At 61.9% G+C, this 26,178-nt stretch overlaps 3 protein-coding genes across 7 annotated transcripts in view; all 3 read right to left on the bottom strand.

Moving 5' to 3' along the window:
* The window catches only part of GNG7 (G protein subunit gamma 7), a 118,630-nt gene extending 114,294 nt beyond the window's left edge, over positions 1–4,336 (bottom strand). Inside the window, exon 1 of the mRNA XM_086699592.1 lies at positions 4,245–4,336. The gene's annotated coding sequence lies outside the window, so the exon portion shown is untranslated. The remainder of the gene's footprint in view (positions 1–4,244) is intronic.
* A 2,269-nt stretch (positions 4,337–6,605) lies between these two features.
* Positions 6,606–12,623, bottom strand: DIRAS1 (DIRAS family GTPase 1). 2 transcript variants are annotated; one of them, XM_086699590.1, is made up of 2 exons: positions 12,505–12,623; positions 6,606–9,867 (listed from the first exon to the last, which is right to left on the bottom strand). In XM_086699590.1, the coding sequence occupies exon 2, from the start codon at positions 9,797–9,799 to the stop codon at positions 9,203–9,205; it is 597 nt and encodes a 198-aa protein (XP_086555716.1). In that variant the 5' UTR covers positions 9,800–9,867; positions 12,505–12,623; the 3' UTR covers positions 6,606–9,202. The 2 variants fall into 2 exon arrangements, with proteins under 2 accessions (XP_086555716.1, XP_086555717.1); XM_086699591.1 differs by lacking the exon at positions 12,505–12,623 and adding an exon at positions 11,654–12,441.
* Positions 12,624–16,661: 4,038 nt separating this feature from the next.
* Positions 16,662–26,178, bottom strand: SLC39A3 (solute carrier family 39 member 3). Of its 4 annotated transcripts, none has more exons than XM_086699587.1 (4): positions 25,683–25,822; positions 24,816–24,933; positions 23,863–24,194; positions 16,662–20,767 (listed from the first exon to the last, which is right to left on the bottom strand). In XM_086699587.1, exons 3-4 carry the CDS (start codon positions 24,070–24,072, stop codon positions 20,033–20,035), a joined length of 945 nt encoding a protein of 314 aa, XP_086555713.1. In that variant the 5' UTR covers positions 24,073–24,194; positions 24,816–24,933; positions 25,683–25,822; the 3' UTR covers positions 16,662–20,032. The 4 variants fall into 4 exon arrangements, with proteins under 4 accessions (XP_086555713.1, XP_086555714.1, XP_086555715.1 ...); XM_086699588.1 differs by having other exon boundaries at positions 24,816–24,951; positions 25,683–25,794; XM_086699589.1 differs by lacking the exons at positions 24,816–24,933; positions 25,683–25,822 and adding an exon at positions 25,928–26,178.

The raw sequence follows: 26,178 nt of genomic DNA, 5'->3' as shown, positions 1-26,178 counted from the left end.
GGCGGGTGACACACACGGTGAATTTTCTCCAGAGCCTGTAGAGAGAGAGGCCACGCCGAAGGGTAGCACAAGACAGAAGCCATGGGAAGCGAGGTCCAGAACTGGCCAAAAGACCAGTGGGAACCTGAGGGAGGCCCCCTGGATGGCAGGGGCCATGGGACTCTGGCGTGCGTGGCATGGGAGACAAACCCTCCCAGGACAAAGACTCAGCTCGGGCAGTCACCCGCTGGCTGCCACCGTGGGGCACAAAGGAAGGCAGTTGTAACTCAACGCCCGGCAATCCCACAACTATCCTGGTAACCGTCCCCTCTAGAGAGCTCCAGAAAGTTCCAAAGTCACGGAGGCCACACACAACAGCCCTTTTGTAAGAAACTGCAAAGAGCTTCAAGAGTAGGAAGGACCTAGTAAAATGCCTTTTTTTAAAGACTATTATCGGTTTCCAGATGCAAATGAGAAAATTCGTAACAACACCTTGAACGGAAGAAGCAGCTTTTTACTCTGCTACGTGCTGTACAAAAATAACGCCTCCACTCTGTAAACACGGAGCTGGGTCTGTGTGTTAGGGTAATTCGTATTCAGCTGTCCCTCCCTTCAAACCATAGGGCCCAGGCTTCACGAAGCACGGAACAAAAACAGGAAACAATGGCATCAGTCACGGGTATTTTCTAAATAAGACCAAGAATTGCCCAAACAACTGTGGCATCTCTGGAAGCCTCATGCGCTGGGTTAAAAACGGGGGAGACGTCTCGAACGCGCTGGTGCCTCTCAACGCCTGCGACGTATCCATTCGTCCCGTGTATAAAATCACGGTAGCAAGGGTTGGAAAGTCACACAAAAGACGCACTGAGAAAGAAGCCAGCATTTCTAAAAGCCTTTAAGTGCGGTTTTCCACTCAAAACGAGAGCACTAGGTGATCTAAAGGCGACCCCAAATCTGAATGGCTGCACTTCCTAAGGATCAAAGGTGACGACGTGTGAAACTAACTTGGGGAAACTAACTTGGGTCTTGGGGGTGATTCTGCGCCCAGGGGGCAGTGGGACGTCTGTGGTTGTCACGACTTGGGGTGCTCCTGGAATGGAGCAGGTGGGGACCAGGGGCGCTGCTCAGTCCCCACAGCACCCAGGACACCCCCAACGAGTGCCCCTGCCCCAGCGTCGGCGATGCCGAGTGGAGAGACCCGGGTCCATCACATGAGCTCCAGAAGCAGAGCTCACATATTTAAAGAGCATATAATTGCGACCCCTGGGGTACACGTTGGAATGGCTCCTGGGGGGGGTGTACCCCTAAATCAGAATGACCCGTGCAGCCTTCTCTTAAGTGGATGTGCCTGTTTCTGGACAAACCTTCTGAATCTCCTGGTGTCAGAACCTTCTTCCTTTTTCGTTTTTTCCTCACTTTTAACGACACGGACCTTTCTTTCCCCTCCGGAAATTCTGTCTTAAAGCTCCAGGGGTGACTGTCAACTGCACCCCAAGGCTGAAGGACTAGAGTCAAGCTCCAGCTGATTCCTTCCCTCCCCCACCCTCTGTGACAACCCAGTAATTCTATCCACCCACCTTCCCCCCCTCCCAAAAAAGCCTTAATTTAGAACATTATTATCGATGTCTCACGTCCCCTCGCCACGTGCCAGGAGCGTGCTGGGTGGCACCTCCCCTCTTCTGATCCCCCAGCAGCCCTGTCAGGTGCCTCCTGCTGCTTTCTTACACCCGTTTCACGGACAAGCAAGCCAGACTCCCGGAGCAGCTGGAGCTGAGGGGGGCACCGCAGGCCGGCCTTGCCGAGCCCACTCCACTCTGCATTTCTGCAAGACCTCAGCATCCGACGGGACACGTTTCTGAACTGCATCCTGGACCCCTAGCAGCAATGGGAACCTCCGAGCCGCGCGTCCTCACGCCTGCCTTCTCCCACACACCTTCCAGCCCCTAGCAACCCCGCCCCCCAGGAAAAACAAAGTGCCACCCACATCCCCACATCCGTCAATACCATCGTCCCCCCAAACTCCCACCTCGGTTCCTCGACTCCTGAGCCCCAAAATTCCTGAAATATCCAGTCCCCGACACGAGCCTTCCTGCTCCCAGGACATTCATTCTCCTTACACCCTACGTCCTAGGAGCAGCCCCCCCAAAGTATGCTGGACCCATGTCTCCTCCTGCCCACTGCTGCCACAGGGTCTCTGCCTCCCCACCTTCTACACCAAATGATCAGCCTCCCAAAAGTAGGGGGCGAGTGGCCTCCACGATACTAGTAACTGACCAAGACCCCCCCATTTCCTCCTGACTAGTCACACCCCCTCCCCAAACACCTGCACAGGCTTCCCAGCCCTCTATGCCTCCAGCATGGGTCCCCACGGCCCTGGGACTCCTACTCAAAGTGGCCGGCCTTACCCTCATGCCTCAGCCCTCCCCTCCCGGTGTCCCCTTTCTGAGCTCACCCTCACCAGGGACTCCTCAATCACCCCTCCCCCGGTCTGCAACTCCACTCCCAGCCCCGGTTCAAATAACCTCCACCTTCAACTCTAGCCCCGATCCCCTTCCCCTGCTGGCCCAGCCCCCAACTCCACCCCCACCCCCCTCCTCAGAGGACCTCCATCCCAATCCAAGCCCAGACCCTAATTACAGCCCCAGACCCCCAACTCCAGCCGGGGCCCTGGCCCCAGCCCCTTCCTCATTGACCGCGACCCCCAACTCCAGCCTAGACCCCCGGACCCAGCCCCTTCCTCACTGAACACGACTCCCCAACTCCAGCCAGGAAACTGGACCCCCACCCCAGCCCCTTCCTCATGGTCTGCGACCCCCAGCTCTGGCCAGGACCCCCACCCCAGCCCCTTCCTCATGGTCCGCGACCCCCAACTCTGGCCCGGACCCCCACCCCAGCCCCTATCTCACTGACTGTGACCCCCAACTCTGGCCAGGACCCCCACCCCAGCCCCTATCTCACTGACCGCGACCCCCAACTCTGGCCAGGACCCCCACCCCAGCCCCTATCTCACTGACCGCGACCCCCAACTCTGGCCAGGACCCCCACCCCAGCCCCTATCTCACTGACCGCGACCCCCAACTCTGGCCAGGACCCCCACCCCAGCCCCTATCTCACTGACTGTGACCCCCAACTCTGGCCAGGACCCCCACCCCAGCCCCTATCTCACTGACTGTGACCCCCAACTCTGGCCAGGACCCCCGGACCCAGCCCCTTTCTTACTGTCCACGACCCCCAACTCTGGCCAGGACCCCCACCCCAGCCCCTTCCTCACGGTCCGCGACCCCCAACTCTGGCCAGGACCACCACCCCAGCCCCTTCCTCATGGTCCGCGACCCCCAACTCTGGCCAGGACCCCCACCCCAGCCCCTATCTCACTGACTGTGACCCCCAACTCTGGCCAGGACCCCCGGACCCAGCCCCTTTCTTACTGTCCACGACCCCCAACTCTGGCCAGGACCCCCACCCCAGCCCCTTCCTCACGGTCCGCGACCCCCAACTCTGGCCAGGACCCCCACCCCAGCCCCTATCTCACTGACCGCGACCCCCAACTCTGGCCAGGACCCCCACCCCAGCCCCTATCTCACTGACTGTGACCCCCAACTCTGGCCAGGACCCCCACCCCAGCCCCTATCTCACTGACTGTGACCCCCAACTCTGGCCAGGACCCCCGGACCCAGCCCCTTTCTTACTGTCCACGACCCCCAACTCTGGCCAGGACCCCCACCCCAGCCCCTTCCTCACGGTCCGCGACCCCCAACTCTGGCCAGGACCACCACCCCAGCCCCTTCCTCATGGTCCGCGACCCCCAACTCTGGCCAGGACCCCCACCCCAGCCCCTATCTCACTGACTGTGACCCCCAACTCTGGCCAGGACCCCCGGACCCAGCCCCTTTCTTACTGTCCACGACCCCCAACTCTGGCCAGGACCCCCACCCCAGCCCCTTCCTCACGGTCCGCGACCCCCAACTCTGGCCAGGACCCCCACCCCCAGCCCCTTCCTCACTGAACACGACCCCCCAGCTCTGGCCAGCACCCCTACCCCAGCCCCTTCCTCACTGACCGCGACCCCCAACTCCAGCCCGGACCCCCGGCCCAAGCCCCTTCCTCAGCTGACTCCGACCCCCAACTCGGTCCGCAGCCAAATCGGAGCGCCCTCCCTGGGCTGGCCGCCCCCGCCAGCCCTCCTCCCCGGCCGCACCCTGTCCCCCGGGCCCGAGGCGAGGGCGGCGGAACCCGGCCCGGCCCGCGGTTGCGAGCGCCCTTACCTGCGCTCCGGCCGCCGCGGCCGCCTCAGCCCCGCCGCGCAGCCGAACCCGCTGCCTAGCCGGCGAGCGCCCGCTCCCACCGCGGGGCGGGGCCTACTCCCGGGGGGCGGGCACTGGCAGCCAGCTCGGCCAATCGAGAGCCTCGGCGGCGGGAGGCCCCGGCCGGGGCGGGGCGCAGGGCAGGCAGCGGGGTAGGCTGCGCGCAGGCGAGGGGGCGGCGCCCGCGTTGTGGGCGGGGTCAGAAGGCGGAGCGCTGAATGGCACCGCCGCTGGCCACCCGCGAACGATGAGCACGGGGCGGGGGGCGGTGCTATGCTAATATGCAAATAGTCCCGCTGTGGTGGACTCCACTGCTGACGACCAGCGGATTTCCAGAGGTGACTCGATGACGTCAGCCGGGTGCGAGGCGCTTCGCGAGTTCGAATCCCCAGCGGGGCTGCGAGTTCGAATCCAACATCCTAGCCTCACTTGAGGGAGAAGTGTATCGCTTCCTAACCAGCAGGACAGTAATGACTGCTCCCTTATTTTGAATCTTCTGCATAAGGCTAAGAGGTGAAATTACATTGTCTGCGTTTTACAGCGGCGGTAACTGAGTCTCAGAGAAGTTAAACCCAAGGTCATTTGCCTAAGCCTAGCTCATAATTTCCAGGGTTTCTCAATTTCCTAACTCCTGGGCCTGGATCTAAAAAAGCAGCTGGGGCACCAGGGTGGCTTAGTCGGTTAAACGTCTGACTTAGGCTGACTTCAGCTGGGGTCGTGATCTCACAGTCCGTGAGCCCGAGCCCCATGTCGGGCTCTGTGCTGACAGCTCAGAGAAACTGCAGCTTGCTTAGGATTCTGTGTCTCCCTCTCTCTGTTCCTCCCCCGCTCACTCTCTCTCTCTCAAAAATAAAAAAATAAAGATTAAAAAATAATAATAATAAAATAAATAAATAAGCACCTTCCAAGGCACCCACCCACATTGAATGGTACAGAATCCTATAAGAACTGGACCCCTGGAATGTGCATTTTTATTTTTTTGAGGGGGAATGTGTATTTTTAATAAGCTCCCCAGGCGATGTTGAAACACGTGTGGTTTGTCTCCAAAATTATCCAGCAATCACGGAGGGGAGAATTTCTCACAGGGGATGATGGACCTCCAGATTCTGGGACTTCCAGAACTTTCTGCCAAGCTGACATTCTGTGATCTGAGCCTCTGGCCTCCCAGCTGAGCCCCCACAGGGCTCCTGCCTTCCCTGCAGGAACCTCCCGATCATCCTTTGCAGTGCACAGAGAGAACCAAGTGCCTGGGGCCCAGCCTCTCACTCCACAGTCCACATCTCCACAAAGGAATTGTTACCTAAACAAGGGTCACAGATTGGTGGCCCTCGGATGAGATGTGGCCCCAAAGTGCTTTAAAAATGTAAGTTTGTTGCCAACATTTAAAAATAAGGACGTTTCACAAGAAGAAATCTGGATTTCCAGGCACCCTTGAAAGATCAGAAGGAAGGTCTGGCCATTCCTGGGCCACTTGGGTGACGTGGCTGAGCTTGCTTCACTCAAGGGCATCATCATGTGGCCCTAAAGACAGAGCAGGACCGGGACTGCGGTGAGGCAAGCACTTTCCTCAAATCCAAAGCCTAAAGGGGCCCCATGAAAAACAAACCAAAACCCTGCTATCAAGATAAATACTATGCTACTGCAATATTTTAAAAATTCAAAATAAATGCAGAAATGATCCAGGAAGAACAAAATACCCAAATTTTAGGAAAGACAAGATCTGACGTTGCACTTGGACCAGCCAGGAGCTTTGCTTCTCCCAGGCCCTGACAGATCCTGTCTTTATTTAAAACATCGGTATGTTTTCACCACGGTTTCCTTTGCATTAAACACTGCTTTGACATATGTATCTCCATGGCTGAGTTCTTGGCATCCCCCACTCAAGTTCTGTGCTCCTAGCGAGTGCCTCAGTCTTCTCACCCTCATCTTGCCCCTGCTCGGAAGTTTGCAAACTCTGCCCCAAGCCAACGTTTAGCAGATGGGGAAGCTGGGGCCCCGCGGATTCCTCCCCGTGTGAAAGGCGGCTCGATGCACCTCCTCGTTCCTCGCAAGTGGCTGCGGTGAGGACGGGCTCCAGCAGCGCCTGTGAGGTCTCTTGTGGGGGGGGGGCCCCCGGGGGGAATGCTGAACTGTCTTCGTGGCAAACGTTCGACCTCTTCCCACAGCCCCTTCCTTTGTCCCCACCCTTCACCCCCATCCCCCACCTCCTCCATCCTTCATCCCTCACTTCCTCCTCATCACTTGCCCCCATCCTTTACGTTTCTCATCTTTTGCAGGGCTGCCTCTCCCCCCGCCCCGCAAAGAAAGAATACTGATGGGGAATGCAGGATCCACTTCTTTATTGCAGGAAGACTATTTCTAGAGCAAATGCTACACAGACCCCACAATGGGGGGCAGGGGGCACCCACATGCGGGGGGGGGAGGGGAGAAGGTGCAGGGGTGGAACCACAGCAAGCATGACCTGGCACGGTCCCCAGGACAAGGGATGCCCAGGCAGGAAGGGCCAGCAGCAAGCGTAGGCTCCTACCCCACCTGCTGCAGGATCCCTCTCCCCAGGGAACCAGTGCCTGGGGTGGGAAAGGCCTGGAGGTGGGCGGGGTCTCAGGGAGATTGTGCTATCAGGGTGTGTCCCTGAGAAAGGGCTGCAGACACCTGCCCGGCAAGGCCCAGGAGAAGCTCCCAGGGTGCGGGTGGGGGGAGCATCACCAGATGCTGTTGGGCCCTGGACCCGCCACAGGATGGAGGAGCCCAGCTGTGCCCAGGCAGGACACTGCCAGCTCTTCCAAGGGCCCGTCCACGTGCCAGGTGGTGACACACACATGCACACACACACTCCCTCCCTCTCTACACGGTGTGCTCAGTAAACATCTGTGGAGTCACACGGACACAGGGAAAGTCAAACACACTGCTACCAAGATGGACACGAACAGTCCCCACGTGGTCGCACGACTGTCCAGCCACAGGGCCTTTCTCTCTCACACGTGCGCACACACACACAGGTCAGTCCCAACGCTGCCAGCAACCCCAGGTTGAGACCCATGTGGCGAGGAGCCGAGGGTGGCTCTGGCTGTCGTCCAGCGAGCCTCTGAGCCCCTTGGTCCCGCGACAGCAGAAGACTGAATGTTGCCAACAGCCGCGTGAGCTTGGGAGCGCACGGTTCCCCACTCAGCCTTCAGATGAGACTGCAGCCAGCCCGTGCTCCGATCGCAGCCTCGTGAGGTCCCGAGTAGGAGACGAGGTGAGCCACCCCCAGGCTCCTGACCCACAGGGATGGAGGTGATAAACGTGTGTTGTTTCAAGTTGCTGATCTGTGGCCATGTGTTTGTTAGGCAGCATCATCTGACTGATACAGAGTTCGAGCCGAGAGCCACCTTGCTACAAAGTCAGACAGGCCTCGTGTTCCTCAGGCAGAATGAAACGGTTTACAGACACTGTCCTATGAGCCACGTCCCCCGCTCCCCCAAATACGGTCACTTACAATCACACTTACGCTGGTACAAAGGTTCCCACCAACACAAATATCCACTCCTATGGACGATTGCACCGCCCACCCCTACGTGTTGCCTACACCATCATTACATACACAGACTATCACAGTAACACCCTACCCGAATGACAGCCACACACACACACACACACAAACACACACGAGTGTACGCGTAGACACAAGCCATCTGCCTGTCCACGCCAAGTTGCACAAATGCACCACCCATGGTCACTGCACCGCCCCCCCCAGGCCTACAGCCCACTTCATGGCTTGTCAGACACAGTCCCACGGGGTCCCATGAGTGTGGCGTTATCTAGACAGTCTGGAGCACTCAGAATCTCCTGGTGGAGGTAAAGCCCTGACCCCAGGAGACACGTCTTCCTGGACAGACCCCCTCTCTCTGGGGCACAGCTGGTGGGAGACAGACTCTGCCTTGAGCCCCCTCAGATCCTGCTGGTGCTGGGTCCAGCCGCCTGCCCCTGGATGGGGCCCCGGGTACCGCCTCCCCAGCACCCCATGTCCCCCTGCCTGAGGCTCGGTGGTGACACACTGTGCCAGTCTGTGGGCCGTTGTCTGGGGACACCCTCCATATTCACGCTGGACAGTCCCGTTGGGTTGTGCTGTGGCCATGGGCCAGTCCTAGGCCTCCCCTGCCTGCACCCCAGCCTCACCTCAGGCTGGGCGAGCAGTGGGACTCCAGGCTGGCGGGGTGCTGTCGCAGGCTCTGTGGTTATTGCCTGGTGGCCTGAGACCCATCCTGCAAGCCTCCCCCGCCCCCCGCCCCCACCCCCGAACCGGGGCTGTGGGGACAGAGGTGAGGACTGATCTGGGACCTGGGGTGGGGGCACAGGCCAGAAGTCACAAAGGATGGAGCAGGGGCAGTGTACGTTAAACACCAAAAAGGAGGAACCGAACTCTGAGGTCCATGTGCATTTCAACTCTCCCCCCCGCCCCCAGCAAGGTCACAGTGATCTAATGGGGGAGACACAGGTCTGGCTCGGGGCACCCTAGGGAAAGAGACAGAGATGGGCAGAGACAGGGGAGACCTGGCGTCCTCAGGCTCAGCGGGGACGGGCAGCTTCCCCATTTTCTCATGTGCGGATCCAGGGGGCCACCTCCAGCACTTGGCTTTGGGGGGTGCAGACAGGGCTGGGGGGCAGAGAAGGAGGGAAGGCAGAGCCGTGCGGCAGAGCCAGGTTGGAGCCCCAGACCTGCCGTGGGCTCACTGGGGCCTCGGTTCCCGCCCCCCCCCCCCCCCCCGCAGAGGTGTTGGATGAAGGAAGGGAAGAAGAGAGATGAGAGGGAGAGAGAAGGAGAAGGGGGGGATGGCGGGGAGGATGGAGGGACGGGAGCGGAGGGCTGGAGGAGGAGGAGGAGCAGGAGCAGGGGCTTTGGGAGAGGCTTGGACCGGCTGGTGGCAGGCGTCCCGGGCTCACATGAGGACGCATTTGCCCTTGACGCGGTCTGTCCTCTTCTGTTTACTGGAGCGCTTGCCGTCGATGTTCAGGCTCATGTTTCGGCGCGTCTCCAGCGTCAGCAGCTCCTGGAAAAGCTCCTTGACGTTGTAGTTCATCTTGGCCGACGTCTCCATGAAGGCGCACTTCCACTCCTGGGCCACGGCCTGGGCCTCGCGGGTGTCCACCTCCCGCTGTGTCTCATCGCACTTGTTCCCCACCAGCATGACGGGGATGTCCTCTACGCTGCCCTTGATCTGCACGATGAGCTTGTAGATGGGCCCCAGCTCCTCCAGCGACTGCTTGCTGGTGATGGAGTAGACCAGGATGAAGGCGTGGCCCTTGGAGATGGACAGCCGCTGCATGGCCGGGAACTGGTGGCTGCCCGTGGTGTCGGTGATCTGCAGCGTGCATACGCTCTTGTCGCAGCTGATCACCTGCCGGTAGGTGTCCTCGATGGTGGGGATGTAGGTGTCCCGGAACGTGCCCTTGACGAAGCGAAGCACCAGCGAGCTCTTGCCCACGCCGCCCGCCCCGAACACCACCACTCGGTAGTCGTTGCTCTGTTCAGGCATCTTCCACGCGCTGGGTGGGGGTCAGGGCCGGGAGGGCTCGTGCCAGCTGCTAGAACCCCAGACCGACCCTGCACAGAGAGGAGTGTCAGGCACAAAAGGCCCCAGGCGGGAGGGGGGACAGCTCTGGGCCCCTGGGGGTGAGGTGATACAGTACAAGGGGCAGCTTCTCAGAGGAGACGGCGCTTCTCCCGCATCCTGGGAAGGCCCTCTGGTTGATCTGGCTGACTTGGCAACTCTACCCTGCAGGCAGGCTTGGAGCCAGCCTCCTTTGCTTGCTTCCCAGCCCCGACACAACCTGGGGCCCAAGCTCCCTCCCAGGGGACGCTGGGCTGGAAGAGGTGCAGGGATGCGGCGTGCGGTGCACAAACTTCTTTCCCCACCTGCACGTCCCCCTCCCCCAGGCTGCCCTGGCTTCTCCTTCCCTTCCTAGTACGACCGGGAGTTCTCAGAAGCCAGCAGACCTGGCTCTGTGACCCTGAGCCTCAGTGTCCTCTTCTGTGAAGTGGGTGAACGGGTGCCTCTCTCCGACAACCACAGGCTCCCTGCCCTTCCCCCAGCCTAGAGGTCCCTGAAGCTCACGGGAACCGCGTGTCTTTAACAGGCCTGTCCGCTTGGGCCCGGAAGTGACAAACCTAGTGGCCCAGGGAACTTGCACTGTAAAGCCGCTCCCCTCTCTTATCCCGTAAGTGCGATCCTGATGCTGGAGGTCCAAGAGTCACAATCTTGCAAATCGTGGCCCTGATTTCTGAGAGCAGCCCAGACTGGAGGTGGGAAAACTAAACTGAGCCCAGAGAGAAAGGTCCCCCCTTCCTGCACTCTGCACCCAGAGGATAGTCTGGCCTGTCCTGGCCTCCGGTTCGGGTCTGCTGTTGTCTGTAGGAACAGAACCTCCTGAAAGGGCATCCCCCTATCATCTCTCTCTGCACCTGTAGTCAGAGAGGTCCAGTGGCCTCAGGAGCTCACACAGCACAACAATCCCTGAAAGGATGGAGGTGGGGGGAGAGCCCTGGGCTGGGGGGGGGGGGAATAGCAGAAGGCCTGTCCCCAGCCCGTGTCCTTACTTAGGAAAAGCAGGACACCCCTTCCCTTCTTTCTTCCCAGCCGTCTCTGAGGGTCCCTGAGTACCGAAGTAGGTCCACAGTGGGAGAGAGGAGACATAAGATCGCAACTGGACCAAGTCACCTCCCTCGGGTGTGTAGGGGTGTAAGACCAGGTGGTGAGAACCCGGGAAGGTCAGCTGGGGCCCCCAAGCCGTGGTTTTGTCCTCCGTGAATGGGAGCAGGCACGCTGCCTGCTCCACAGGTTGCTGGGGCGAGCACTGTGGGAGCCGGATAAAGCCCATAGCCAGGCTCCCGGCACACGGGGGCTCCCGGTAAAGATGGGCAGTCATAACTGTCCATCACCAGGGCTCAGGGCAGGTTCTGAAGGATCACAGGTACCAGGTTCGCCAGAGACAGAACGATAAAAGTAACAGCAGACACATACCCCACTTACGTGCCAGGCCTGCCTCTACAGGCTTCCCAGTACTACCTCCTAGTAGACCGGACAGGCATGGTGGTGATGTGCATAGCAATTCTCACCATTGGGAGCCGGCGGCGGGGGAAGGGGGTGGCGAGGGGCACCGGCCAGCTCGGCAGGCACTGCCCTTCCCTGGGTGGGCACCCAGAGAAGTGGGCACGTGAGTGTGCAGCCAGGCACCGCCATGACTGGCTGGGAGACCCAGACCACCCTTGTCCTGCTCCGGGTGCAGACCCCCTGGCAGGACTCCAGGCCCCCCAGCATGGTGTCCTCTAGAAAGGGCCCTGCGACCCCGGAGTAGGAGCCCCCATTCAATAACCCATGCCAGGCACCTACCTTGTGCTGTTTGAATCTCACCCTCTTCCTCCTCCTGCCGGGTGGGGGTAGGGGGCACGGCAGGAGGCTCCAGGGGTGGGGGGGGACTAGCTCAAGGTCACAGATCAGAGCAGGATTTGAACTGGGCCCTGGTTGGCTACATAGACCTCCTCCTGTGCAAGGCAGCCCTCCCCAACACTCCTGGGGCCAGGAGAACAGGCCGGGGCCCAGGGGAGGGCATAGGACACACACACACACACACACACACACACACACACACACACACACACGCAGCAGGGCTCAACCAAATGGGGGGGAGGGGTCTGGCTTAGGGACCTAGGGGTTGGATGACAGGGGGCCTGAGGGAGGGGAGGCACACTCAGGGGACCGGCCCACGGGGCTCCCCTTGGCCAGCGGAGGATCTCAGTGGTGGGGGAAGGGCCCGACCAGGGGAGGGGCTCCCGGGCGAGGGGCTTGGTTCGGCTCCCGGGCGAGGGGCGGGAAGCCGAGCCGGTGCTCCGCGGGAAGACGGGCCCAGGGCCCAACTGGCCCCGCGCGGAGGGGGCTCTGACTGAGCGGGACCGACCCACCCAGAGAGGGGGCCCGCGCTGGACCTGGGGGAGGGGCCGGCTTGGCCCAGGGGCGCCCGGCAAGTACCGCGGGGGCGGGAGGGCGCGGAGGGGGAGCTGTCCAAGGTGGGCGCGCCGAGGGCCAGGGCCCCTCGGATTTGGGGAGGGGGCTCCGGTGGGGGGGCCGCCGGGAGGAGGAGGGCCCGGCCCCGCGGCCGGGAGGGTGGGGCTCGGACAAAGGAGGGGCGCGCGCGTGGGGGGCGGCGGGGCCCGGCGCCCCGGCCCCCCGCCCCGGCCGCCTACCTGGGCGCTCGTCCTGCGGCGCCGCCGCGGCTGCTGCTGGCCGGCTCGTGTCCGCTCGGGCGCCGCCGCCCCCCGCGCGCCCGCCGCCCGCCCGCCCGAGCCGCCGCCGCCGCCGCCGCCGCCGCCGCCGCGCCCGTCCCCGCCCGTCCCCGCCCGCCGGGCGCCGCGCTCCGCCCCTCCCCGGGGACCCGCGCCCGGCCAAGGTCACCGCCGCGCCGACCCCCGCCCCGCGCACACGCGCCCCTGCCGGCGCACCGGGGAGCCGCCGGGCCGCGGTGGCGCCGTGGGGTGGGGTCTGCCTCCGGGGGGCCCCTGCGCCCCAGGGTCACCCCGGAGCCAGGAGCTGGGCAAGAGCCGGACAGAGTCGAGGTCACCCGGCGAGCAAAGGGAGGGGGCCGTTGGCAGAAGTGCACGTGAGGGGCTGGGGGAGCAGAAGGGGCCGGCGGGGGCGGGGGTGGGTTGGTGAGGCCCCACACTAGAGTGGGGCTGTTGCTGGGATGAAGACGGCATCTCCGACCAGGAGATGTCTGAGGCAGCAGCTGGGGGGCAGTGGGAATGTACCTGGAGACCCCGCCCCCACCTGAGGGGCTTCGCCCCGGCAGGGGCCGCAGAGGGGAGCGAGAGAGGAAGTGAAGACCGCGCTAGGTCTGGGTCGGTGCCCCTAAGTGCAGCCCACCCCGGGGGGATGGCAGCTGTAAGACCGGGGGCCCATTTGAATGGAGGGGTGAACAAAGGGGGCTTCGGAGCCGGGTTGGTGGCTTTGTTGTCGGAAACGTCTATCTTCCTCTGGTAGTTGTCGCTGGGAATAAATGTTTGCCTTTCTGAAGTGCCTGTGCGTTCGGTGTCCGTGTGTCCGGTTTAAGGCAACAAGACAGCTCCTGAAAAACAGGACGGAGGGCAGAGGCTCATCTCGGAGACAGGACTGTCAGGTGCAGCAGCCGGGCTAAGGGGGGGCATGACAGCCCCAGGCTCCAAAAAGCCCGTTAGAGGAAGGTGCCCCTTGATGGGAAGGTCGACACCAAGGTCCCACGAGAAGGGACTCTCTGGGGCCAGAACAGTGGGAGGGTAAATGGTGTTTGATAGGTGGTGAGCTCCCCATCATGAGGTGTGTGAGCAGATGGTCGGCTGGAGCCTACAGGCCCCTCGGGCTTTTGGCTTCTGGATCCTCATTGACTCATCGTCTCCATGGCTCTGACTGAGGTGGATGCTTCCTGCTCCCCTTCGAAACGTGGCCACTGTTTCACTGTCCCTCAGAGCCACCTGGCTCCCACAGAGGCTGGGCTGAGGTTCGTCCTGCTTCTGGGGCTCAGAGGCCCCCATTTCTCCCCGATCCAGACCCTCCAGACCCTCATCTGCGGGCCTCTCTCACCTGTCTCCTTCCTGGTCTCCCAGGATCACCCCTCCAACCCTCCTTCCTCCCGGGCATTGAATGCCCAGCTTCCAACAAGGGCCTCTAATACTCTAATGCTGCCTGTGGCTCCCTTCGCCAGCTTCTCAGCCTGGCGTCCAAGTTCCTCTGAGGCCTGGCCTGAGCGCTCCTCCTGGTCCCTGGGGGCTGCTTGGAGCTGTTCCCCGGGGACACTTCCCTCCTGTCCTGTTGGGGCACCTCAGAGCGTGATCTGGCCCCAGCCCCTCATCTTGGGGTGCCCTCAACCAGAGATGAAGACAGCCCGGTCGGCAGATAGGTAAGAACTTTTGGTCTGGGTTGCCATGTCCCAGCCAAGCGCCCCTCTGAGCCTCAGTTTCCTCATCTGCGAATGAAGATCACTGTTGTCTCTCAGGGCTGCAGGGAGTGATCTGGATGACGTCTGCCTACGTGGGGCTGCCAGGCACATGGGTACCCCGCGGCGACAGCCCCGCTCCCTTCCACTCCAATGGCCTGCCTGCCGTGGTCTCCTGAGCGACCGGCCCACACTGGGCTTGGGCCTCCAGCCTCTGGCCAGCTCTCTGGCTCCTCCGGGTGCCTGCCCAGGCCAGGGCAGGCTGACTCATGCGTAGGAGCGTGGGCGCAGCCAGCAGCTCCACTCTGTGGCTATTTATAGCTCCCAGGCCAGGCTCTTGGCCTTGTGAGCTGGGGGAGGACAGGCCCGAGTCCCCTCCCTGCTCTCCCCAGGGCATGGGGGCCCAAATCGCCATCGGAGCACCCCAAACTAGGATAGCCGTGACCCTTGCCTACGGCCGGCCGGGGGGCCCTGGCCTTTGTGAGCGTGGGTATGTGCTGGCAAGAGGCCGGCTGGGGCTGGAACTCGAGTCCCTCCAGCTCTGAAGCCGCCACCCAGACTTCTTGCTGTCCCTGGCTGGCCATCCCTGTCCTGCAGAAGCCCTCTCCGCTGCAATGGACAAGCGTTCACCTGCAAAGTCCCAGCACCTGGCCTGGCCTGGCCGCCCCTGGGAATTGTCCCTGTCCCAATGCTCATCCCCTCCCCCCCCCCCGCCCCCCACTCCCGGCGGTACCGTGGGGGGAGGAAGGTGGCTGAGATGCATTCTCTGGCTCTGTGCTCCCAGGATTAATGCAATTAGGTGGGCAAAGCAGAGGCTGAGGGTCACACAGCCTCTAACAGATGCAGTTTGCCCCACAAAGGCTTTTTTGTTTGTTTTTTTTAAGTTTGGTGTCAACATTTGAAAAGAAGAAAATCATTTGTCAAAACTCAGTTTGCCTTGAAAAATGAATGGGCTGGCCCTCCCGAGCCCGAATTCCTGCCAGTCAGTCTCTGCAGGAGCTGGACCCCAGCCCCGGCTGAAAGAGGATGGTTCCTCACCAAAGCCACCTGGCGGGCCAGTGCAGGCAGCCTGGGGTTCCTCCCCAAGTATGGGGTCACTGAAGTCTTTGCACTGGCAGGATAAAGCCCTGTGATGCCAGGGTGGCTGTGGTCAGTCAGAAAAAAGGGCCACGACTCCCAGAGACCTCATGGCCTTTGCACAGCCTGCCCACCTCCCCACCCCCCCCCCCCCCCACTGGAAAAGTTCTTTCCCCATCTTCTTGGGACTCGAGTGGCTCGTAGAGATTTCCTCTCGGACCATGTTGCTAACATTGTTTCCATTTTCCTTGTCTCTCTCCCTTCGCTTTGCTTTTTCTGTCATTGTCACCTGATACTGCACTGCACGTGGGTGTCATCTGTCCCCTCACTAGGTGAGCTGCTATGCGTCCCAGGGTGGTGGGCCTCACCCTTGGGTGAGTCTGCTCCCAGGGGACACGGGGCCGTGTCTGGGAACATCTGTAGTCGCCACAATTGGGGTACTCCTGGCGTCACGTGGGCGGGGGCTGGGGATGCTGCTCCCTCCCTCCCCCCCCCCCGCCCCTGCACAGTGCCCAGGACAGTCCTGTGTCGGCAGTTCTGGGGGAGAGAGCCCAGAGGGCAATGGATTCCAAACGTGTCCCCAGACCAGCATAACCGGGGGGCTTGGCAGAGATGCAAGTCCGGCAGCCCCACCCCGCACTGGGCAAGACCGTCCCAAATGTCTATGGTGCCGAGATGGAGACAGTGTTCTAGGCCATCAGCCCAAGGGGTCAGAGGGAGGCCCGGCCGGTCCCTTGAGGGAGAGGCCCCACCAGCTGTGGAGCAGTTTACTTTGGTCATGCCTCCCGTGCGCTGTGGAAGTGGGAGCTCTGAACTGCCCATCTGTCCAGCCAGGGTGGGCAGCCCGCGATCACAGCCTGCAGTCGGGACACCGCAGCCAGCCAGGCCAGCGGTCCCTGCCCCGGGAGCTACAGAGGCCTCTGGGGTGACAGGACACGGAAGGGCTTCTCCCTGCTTCGGCCTAGTGTGGCTTCAGCACCTGACCGCCCAGAGAACAGTTCCAGGGTCCTCTGGAATGACACCCGTGGCCTATAGTGGACCCCTCTCCGCCTGCAGGAGGCGCTGGGAAGGTCAGAAAGGTTGGTCACTGGCTTTGTCCACAAGCTGGTGCATGGTTCAGGGCGGGCGCAGGCTGGGCCAGGTGGGACGCGTGCCTCCCTCTTCCTGACAGGGCCGAGGGTCCAGAGCTAGTGGCCAGGGGAGGTCTGACACCATCCGTGGAGGCACCATCCCATCCACTGCCTGTCTTGGGGGCTGGAAAGACACCGGCCGGGAACCGGTGCTGCCCGTCCCCGCCCCACACTAATAACTTCTGCACCAGAGACACAAACAGCAGACAACAGAAGCCTTGACACGCTACTATTAAGGTTGATTCAATCCACGAGGCCTGGGTGCCGCCTCGTAATTTCCTCCTGTCTCCAGATGAGGGAGGGGAATCTGGGTGACTCCATCCAGCTGTCGCCTGTGCCGTGAGCCCCTACGCACAGCAGACCTCAGAGGGCTGAGGGTGGGGCCAGGGACTTCCTGGCGGAGGCAAACGCTCCAGTGGGCTTGGCCGACGACCGGAGCCCGGTTGGAGGTAACTCTCCTCCTGGCAGAGCTCTGAATGGTGCCCCCAGCCCAGGGCACCCCCCCAATCCTGCCCATCCAGGAACCTGCCGGGTCAGGGCCAATCAGGTGGCCGGGGGCGGCCCCGACCCTGCCAAGTCCACGCAGACAAGGTTGGTGCCCGGTGCTCTGAGCTGAGGCTGCGGTTATTTACGACAGAAAGCAGGGTGTGCGGTCTGGGCACTCACGTCCACGCCGTGACGGCAGCGCCTCCAGTCCCGGCCGAGTGTGCTACGCTGTCTGTCAGCAGGTGTGCGCCTCCCTCTTTCGCACACGCACACAGGATCTCATGGCTAACTGGCCTCTACGCACAACTCACCATCACTTCCCGTGACTCAAAGCAGCATCTCTCCCTGTCTGCACCAAGGACATTCAGCCCAGTGGGGGCATCCTCTGCGGGGGTGTCCAGGGCACTGTGGGGGCTGAGTGGCACCCCGGCCCCACCCACTGGGTGCCAGGACACCCCCATGTGGCAAACATAGATGTCCCCAGACACTGCCTGGTGCGCCCTAGGGGGTCACCCCCTTACTGAGAAAGACCCCCAGGAGGCAGGAATCTCCACCGACCTTCCCTCAATATGACAAAGTTGCATAGCGATGGCCTTTTGCGGCTGACGTCCAGTCTCGTAGGGGGGCTGATCCTGGGCCAGGTGGTGAGCAATCCAGTCTTGTTCAAGACAAAGCTCCTGTCAGCAAGTGGCAGTGCTCTTGTGTTAGAGCTGGTGGGGGGACAGGGCCACCAGGGGCCAGGGAAGCTCAGGAGTGAGTGCTGCTTCTCCAGGGCCTCCGTCAGAGGGCAAAACAGCCACTCTTCCGACCTTGACGTGGGGACGGTCTGCTCCTCACCCCACGCGGGGAAAGCTGACCAAAGCTAAGACACTGTCACCCCTCACGGCTGGCCGACCGTGGCAGCTTCCATAAGCAGGTCCCAGGGCTGATCCTGGCTCCGCTGACCACAGAAGACAGGAGGGGTGGCCGGGAGTGGCCTTGGGGGGCTGCTGTGGCAGTCTGTGTCCGCTCTTCCCACATAGCCCCCTCACACTTCTCGGGGCTCCGGGGTCCTTGAAGCAGCTTTGCTGGGGCTGGTGGGACCGTAGGGAGAGCAGGTCAGCCAGGAGTGGCCATGGCCCAGCAGATGGAGAGGGTTAGGATGCTGGGGACCAGGGTGGCTGGCCTGGGGCCCACAGAGGGACACCCGGGTCTTTCCACACCCCAAGGTTCCTGGCTGGCGTGACGGTGCCCTTCCTGGGTTGGCTGGTCAGGAAGCTGGCTCAGGGTGAGGGGGACAACATGGCCTTGGGGACCTCCATGGGCTCGGCGGGGGGACATGGGCAGTCAGGCTGTGGTGTCCCCAGGGCCACTCCATGGAGCTGATGGCTGGCAGGAGGGGAGACCCTGTTGTGTGTGTGCTTTCGGCAGTGATGGGGGATACAAAGCTGAGACCCCGGAGCAGACTTCCTCCGTCCAGGTGAAGGTGGGCTACAGAACCTGGTGGCTCCACAGACACCCGCCTCCCCACCCCTGGGGAGAAGGCCAAATGGGTGGAAACTTCCAGTTCCGGGGTGGGGTGAAGTGTGGCAGCAGAGGCTGCCAACACTGGGTTTAGGCCACCGTGGAAAGGAGGGTGGAGGCCCCCACCCCCATGGCGGTCATCGTCCCAGCACAGGGACAGGGCGGGCCGTGTGGGGTTCAGAGATGGGGCCCCAGAAGAAAAGAAGTTTCTAGCAATGGGACAGTTCACATGACAAGGTGGGGGCAGGCAGAGCACAAGTGGGGGGGCTCGGACACACATCCCCACTCCCCCCGCCTCTTGTGACAAAACTCAAGGGGGCCAGGGCCATGGCACAGGTGTCCCCTCGGGCCTTGTGCTGGGAGGGGCTGAGCGGTGGCAGCAGGCAGCCCCCGGGGTGCGGGCGCGCCCACCCACCCACCCACCCACCCTTGGGCAGGCAGTTCACGTCCCGGGGCAGAAGGGGCCTGTGCTTGCCAGGGCTTGATCTGCTGAGCGGGGGGGGGGGGGGGGGGGGGGGGCGGGTAGGGCTGCCGGCCGTGAGGGGCGCAGGGTGGAGATCCAGGGTCCTGGGAAGGCGCGCTCCAGGGCCCGCGTGCCTGCAGCTGAGCGGCCAAGTGAGGAGGCCCGAGTGCCCGTGACGGAGCTTGCGAGGCTGAGGCCACCAGCACCCGGCCTGGCCACGGGCCCGCCCTCCCTCCTGTAGCACCTCTGGTGGCTTCAAGCCAGACACGTGGAATCCGCTGGGAAAGGCTGTCACCCCTGACTCCGTTTTCAGAGGCACGGCTCTGGGCTTCTGAGACAACAGGTTGCCACGGAGCCGACGCCCAGGGTTGGCACCAGCCCCACACTCACCCAAGGCAGGTGCTGGCTTCATGTGTCTGTGCGTCGGGCAAGGTGAATGGCGTGTGGCCCTGCCCCCATAGCCCACGGAAGTCTGTCTCACTCCGGGGACAGGACTGACAACCAACCAACCACGCTGGCCCCTGGCCCCACCTGCGCATCTCTCGGGTCCATGGGCCTCTGTTCCCTTAAAGAACCCACACGCTCACCTGGCCCACCAAGGGTGTGTGGGAGGGGGCACGCAGGAAGGCAGGGAGGAGGGGAGTCCTGAGGTGCCCAGGACCCTGCCCGTCTCCCAGGAGGCACGGCGTCAGGTGGCAGGAGTTAGAGCTGCCCTGTGATCCCGGGTCAGACGCTCCAGGCTGGCGGGCTCCTCTGTTAGGAACAGAGCCAGCTGGGAGCAGAGGACGCAAGTCTCAAGCCTCCGACTGGGCTCAGCGGCTCAGATAGGCCATATTCCTGTCCTGTACACAGGTGGGAGTGTGCGGGGGAGGGGAGGGTCCCAGCCCGACCCCCTCTGGGTGCCCGGGCCCCAGCGCCTGTGCGAGTCCTCAGATCCCGATGCCAGAGGACGACATGGCCACACAGCTTTGGTAAGTAATTATAAGAGCAGTATTTTTAAAAGTGGTCGCGGTGCCTCGGGCTCGGGGCATAGGATCTGGGGCGCAGCCCCTCCATGCACAGGCGGAAGCCCGGGGCCTGAGCGCCCCCGCCTGGGGGACGGGGGGGCTGGGGGACCGCCTGTGTCCGGCGGGCGGGCGGTGGGCAGTTCACCACTTGAGGAAGACCATGCCGGCCAGGACAGCGTAACCCAGCACCAGGAAGAGGACTTTGAGCAGACGGTCACTGTTCTCCTCCAGCTCCTTCGCCAGGATCTCAAAGAAGGTGACGAAGAGGAACGTGCCGCCCGCCAGGCCCTGCAGCAGCACCGAGGCCACGCTACTGGGCACACCCTGTGCGCTCTCGATGCCCAGGCCGATGCCGATGCCCAGGGGAATCATGGCGCTCACGGTGACGGCCAGCTTGGCCGCGTCCCTCAGGGCCATGGAGCACCTGGCCATGCTGATGCCCAGGGCCACAGCCACCAGCGTCTCGTGGACGGCCACCCCCACGAACAGGCTCACCACCTTCTCGCCATCCTCCTGCAGGCCCAGGGCCAGGCCCTCGAAGATGGAGTGCGCCGACAGGGCAAACACCAGGCTGAGGAGCCTCAGCGGGCTGGAGCGCGACAGCTCCTGGACGCTGAGCCCGTGTGCGTGGGGGTGGGGCTCCGCGTAGAGTGCATGGCCCCGCGTGCCCCCCATGAAGGGGCTCTCGTACTCCGAGTCGCTGCCAGCGTCCGAGCCGGCGTTGAAGGTCTCCAGATCGATGAAGGACGGCTTCTCCTTGCGGAACGTCAGGATGAGCTGCTCCAAGAAGACGGTCATGAAGAAGCCCAGCATCACGATGGTCTCGGCCAGCGGGTAGTCGGTGCTGATGTGCCCAAGACTCAGAACCTTCTGGAGCTGGAGCGGAGGATGTGTGAGGGAGGAGAAGGGGGAGAGGGGTTCAGAGGCGGGAGGCCTGGACACTCGCCACCAACACAACAGGGTTTCCAGATCTCACTGATCAGCTAGCAAAGCACAGAAGCCCCCCGTTCACACAAGAGGCTAAAAACGGGGGAAGGTGGACTCACCCTTTGGTGGATTTGGAAAAAACAGCAACAACAACATAAAAATAACCCTATTACAAAGGGGGTTGTGAGGCTTTACGTGACATCTACTAAATCGGCCCAATAACGTTAATTGTGCTGCCGCGGGCTGAACCGTGGTCCCTAAAGATACGTGCACGTGGAACCTCAGAACGTGACCTTCTCTGGAAGAAGGGTCTTTGCAGATGTAATTAAGGTGCTCCCGGTGGAGAGATTCATATCTTAAAGGTTCCCAGCCCGCAGAATCTCCAAACTAACCCTACTTGGAGAGAGGCGATTCAGTGACAGTGAGGCTGTTAGGGTGGGCCCTGAGCCGACAGGACTGGAGTCCTTACAGGCACAGGAAAGACACGGGACCACCACATGAAGAGGCAGGAAGGAGAGAGGCCTGCGAGGGACCCAGGCCTGCCGGCATCTTGGTCTCGGACTTCCAGCCTCCCCACTGACCAAGAGTAAATGCTCATGGTTTGAGCTGTGGCACACGGCTACGGCAGCCCCAGGAAACTCACGCATCAGGATCTTGAGACGAGATCATCCTAAATCAGGGCGGGCTCTAAGTCCAGCAACAGTGTCCTTATGAGACACAAAAGGAAAGGACACACAGAGACACGGGGAGACGGGCATGAGACTGGGGTGATGTACCTACAAGTCAAGGAATGCCAAGGATTGCCAACAAACCTCCAGAAGCAGGGAAAGGGCACAGGACAGATTCTCCCTCACGGTCTCAGAAGGACCCAGCCCTGCTGACACGGTGATCTCAGCCTTCTGGCCTCCATCACGGTCACAGCAACTGGCCTTTGCAGCCCTGGGGCCTGCGTGGGGTTTGCTTGCACAAGGCACCCCGACCTCCTGGGTGGACAAGCTGGGAACGAGGGAGACTCCTCAGACATCCACCTGCACCCCCGCAGATGCCTCGAGCTGGCCCCGTCCAGTAGAGCTTTCCAGTGACAGAAAGGCTTTCTGTCTGTGCTGATACCGATACGGAAGTCACTAGCTGCGCGTGGCCCATGTGGACCTTAGGCGTGGCTGGTGCGGCCAAGGACGGGCATGTTGAACCGTGTTTCATTTTAAGTCACTGAAACGTGACTAGACAGGCCTACAAACAGGCTGCCACTCCTCACAGCTGGGTCGGGTGGCCCCTGCTCACGAGGGTGTGTGTGTGTACTCCACGCTGGTCCGGCCTGGGGGCTGCAGGGTGAGCTGTCGGCCGTCTGGACCGCTCCCCCTCCACTTTCACTCACGGCTGCACAATGCTCACGTGCACACGCAATTCCCGAGGGCTCCACCTGAGCCAGGCGCTCCAAACTATGCTCGTGGCACCCCTTTCTTTTCTGTCACAGCCTTCGTGACAGCCCGGGAACACACACAGACACACACAGACACACAGACACACACACACACACACACACACACACACACACACACACTGGGGGCTATCCTGCCCCAGGGCACACCTGCAAAGTCTGAGGACATTTTGGTCGTCACGACTTGTGACGGGTAGTGCTGGCATTGGGGCCAGGTCATTCTCTGTCCGGGGGCCGTTCTGGGCACCAGAGGGAGGTGGGAGAGGGTGTTGAACAGCATCCCTGGCCCCACCCACCTGATGCCAGGAGCTCCGCCAGTCGTGATGACCTCAGATGTCTCCAGACATCATCCAGTAACCCTGGGGGTAGGACGCCCAGGTGAGACCCCCTGACCCAGTGACCTGCCATCACTCAGTGTCTCCTGGCGGGAGAGTCGTCCCCCACAGGGGAACCCCCGCTGCCGCAGAGGCCGTGTTTTGTAGAGAAGCCGCTTCATTCATTTGCCAAACATCTCACAGAGGCCTGCGTGTGCTACACCTGGGGAGACACCAGCACGTGGGGAGCACTAACCCCCCACCCCAGGGATGAACACGGATCAGATCAGATCGAGGAAGACAAGGCAGACGCAAAAGCCACAGTGTGCAGCACTGCTCTCTGCAGGGTGACCGTGCCAGCTGAGGCTGGCCAGGGGCCGCAGGGGAGGGACCTGGCCCGCCAAGGCTCAGGTGCGGGCAGGCATGCGGCATGCAGTGGCTCTGGGAGGACCATGGAAGGGCCACATGCACCATCACAGCAGTCTGGGCCTGAGGACTCTGAGATTTTATCCCCCCTGGACGCTGACTGTGTGAGTCTCCCACACTGTGAACAAAGGAGCACGAGGTTAGCAGCGGAAGGCCACAGAAACGTGTCAACTCACGGCTCTGGACGCCCAAGAGGCAGGCACCGGCTGTGGCCTGCTGATGAAACATGCGGCAGTGTTGGGGAGGCCCACGTGGCCAGGGCCTGAGGGCCATCCTCCGCCAGCAGCCGGGGAGAAAGTAGGCCCCTGGGTCTGACAACCGGGAAGGGCTGAACTTGCCTTACCACCACATGAACTCAGAAACCGACCCGTCTCCTCAAACCCTGAGGTGAGAACACAGCCCACGGATACCCGGAACGCTGTCTGAGAGAGCCCGGAGCAGGGGACCCAGCTACGTGGTGTCCAGACTCCAGCCCCACAAAAATTGTGATAATAAACACGTATCCGGTTAAGATGCTAAGTCTGTTGTGACTTGTTAGGCGGCAGCAGCTAACCGATACAGGTGTTGAAGAGAGGCCCAAACTGCCAGCTTCAGGACAAAGTGTATGGTAGCCATGGTGGGCAGTCTGCTCAGGTAGCAACGGGTGAGCTCGCCAGCGGGGAACCCTGTGTCTAGTTCAAACCCCCTGTTTACCAGACAAGGCCCAGAGAAGAGAAGCAAGCAATGCGCGGTCACACAGCAAATCCATTTCCTGTCACTCTTACAGTGTCAAGGCTCCACCCAGCTTGGTGGCTTTAGTGAAAAAACGTCAGTGACCCTTGGCCATAAGGTGCCAAGGGCGGCGCCTACCCCCGGGGACCCCTTACCTTTTCCCTCACGGCGGGCAGGAGGGCATTGAAGCACGTGGCCAGAAAGACCCCGCCTCCAAAGGTGTTGCAGAGCGAGAGGATCTTTTTTGAGCGATTGGCCTTCTCAAAATCCGTCTCGATGATCTTCACCGGGAGCAGGGAGCCAAGCAGCATGAAGAAGAACACGCCCACCATGCAGAGGACTTTGGCCACCAACAACTTCATCATGGTGGTGGTCCAGGCTGCTCCGGTCACCGCAGGGCCAAACCATGTGTGGGCGCACACTCCCGTCCCACGATGTGCTACTGGGCCCAGCCACGTGGCTGGGGGCTCATGCCTCGGGACATCCGCTGTGAACGCCAGGGGCAACCGCGTCAGCTGTTGGATCACCTGCCCAGCTCTAGTGACCAAGCCCATCACCCCCAGGACCTTGCTCCATTCCAGGCCTGGCCCGCATCCCTGCCTTCCGCAGGAGTATCCACGGCTGCACTGTCCGGTATGGGAGCCACTGGCCACGTGCGTCTATTTAAGCTAAGGAGAAATGAATGAAAGGCAAAATTCGGCTCCTCGGTCACACCAGTCATACTGCAAGTGTCCAATAGCCACACAAGTGCCGTCGCCACCATACTGGACAGCACACACGGAGAACATCTCCATTGCTGCAGAATGTTCTATCGGGTGGTGCTGCTCCACTGGTTTCCCACTGCCCGTACGTGAAACCAAGCACCATACCCTGTACAGAAGGCCCTGCACCATCGGCTTCGCTCACCCCACATGGGCTTTTGTGGGCCTTGAATATGCCTAGCCCGTTCCTGCCTCAGGGCCTTTGTATGGGTTGTTCTCTTATCCTGGAACATATCTTCCCCCTGACCTCCCGATGATGTCTTGTCTTTTTGGTCACTGCCTCCGGGATGCCTTGGAAGGGCCTCCCCTGGCGGACCTGTGCCCTAAACTGTATGCCTTGTACCCACCGCGAGTCCTGGTGCAGAACAGATGCTCAGTAACCACTGGCAAGCAAACAGGTGAGCTGAATGAAGCACGTGGACCTCTTTACAGGACTCCACGAACCCAAGTGGTGCAGATATCGCCCTGGACTCGAAAGCGTCACTGTTAGTACGAGGGCCCTTGGCTGCTCCTCTGTCCCTTGGTTTCCTCCTAACCTCCCAGCTCTCACTGCCCACACCCCACTTCACTGAGGTCTTCAGGTCTCAGCTCGGATGCCACCGGATGGAGGGACCTCTCCCTCCCCTTCCCTGGCGTGAAGTTCTGGCATTATTTGTTCTACGGGAAACTGCGTAACTCAGAGTCCCTGAATGCGCTCCCTTGCTCAGGGCTGCAAGCTCCGAGCGGGCAGAGAGCCTGTCTTGCTGGAGGCGGGCCCCCCAGCAGCACCCAGTGCACAGGCAGGTCGACGGCGGGCATCGCGTAAATCCCTGCCGGGTGTCCAGATGCCCCGGTCTGTGCAGTGCGGGTGGGGAGGGGGGCTGTGCGCTCTCAACCCGGGGGCTGATGGGGGTGGGACCAGGACAGCACAGGCGCATTCATTCATTCACTCACTACACACCGAGCGTCTCTTGTGTGCCCGCGCTGCAGCGGGGGCCCCGGGGAGGGCGAGGCCGAGGCCGAGAGGGCTCCGCCCGGGAGGGAGCAACTCGCGCTCTGCCCGGGGGACTCGAAAGCTAATTACTACAGACAGACCTCGCCGATCGGGGGGGAAACCAGCCTCGGGGCCGCAGCCGGGCCTCCGCTAACGGGCGGCCGAGCCGGCCAGACCCCGAAACGCCCTGCCCTGGCACCCAGCCCCAGGCCCCCGGTCCCCGGCCCCTGTCCGCACGCACCTCCGCCGGGCCCTCGCCCGCCCGCCGGCGCCTCCCGCCGCTCAACCGCCGCGCGGTCTCGACCCCACAAGCCGTGCTCCTGTCCGGCCCCGGCTCCGCGCGCGGCTGCCCACGCCCCGCCCACGCCGCTGCTCATTGGCTACCCCGAGCGCCACGGGCCGAGTGCATCGTGTCCATTAGCCGCTGTGGTTGCCACTCATCCTGTGGACCCCCCCCCACCCCGCCACCCCCGCCACCTCTCCTACCGGCATGGGAAAGTAGTTTCCTGTTTCTGAGCGGTAGGTACAGCAAGCAGGTGCCTCCGGCGGGAAACTCCAGCCCTAGAAGAATGGTTCCGGTACGACTTGGCTGCCAGAGCTGTCCAGGGGTGCCCGGTGCTGAATCCCGCTCTAGGGAGGTTTGGCCATTGATGGGAAACCATTTGCTACGGGAGACTGTCTCTCCCTGAGCGTCCACGACGCTGGTGTCCTTCCCTTCAATTTAAGACGCAGATTCA

Source organism: Puma concolor, chromosome A2, assembly GCF_028749965.1.
Source record: "Puma concolor isolate L17-30 chromosome A2, mPumCon1.1.hap2, whole genome shotgun sequence".
In the NCBI taxonomy this organism is placed as follows: Eukaryota; Metazoa; Chordata; class Mammalia; order Carnivora; family Felidae; genus Puma; species Puma concolor.
The sequence above is the reverse complement of the archived record's forward strand: the minus strand, read 5'-3'. Positions and strand labels throughout refer to the sequence as shown.

Coding starts and splice junctions, on each gene's coding strand:
- DIRAS1 (XM_086699590.1), bottom strand. CDS start 9,799: ATGCCTGAACAGAGCAACGACTACCGAGTGGTGGTGTTCGGGGCGGGC.
- SLC39A3 (XM_086699586.1), bottom strand. CDS start 25,818: ATGAGCAGCGGCGTGGGCGGGGCGTGGGCAGCCGCGCGCGGAGCCGGG. Junction 24,195..25,682: donor CGGGCGAGGGCCCGGCGGAG/GTGCGTGCGGAC, acceptor TGGCGTTCACAG/CGGATGTCCCGAGGCATGAG. Junction 20,768..23,862: donor TGCCCGCCGTGAGGGAAAAG/GTAAGGGGTCCC, acceptor CCTCCGCTCCAG/CTCCAGAAGGTTCTGAGTCT.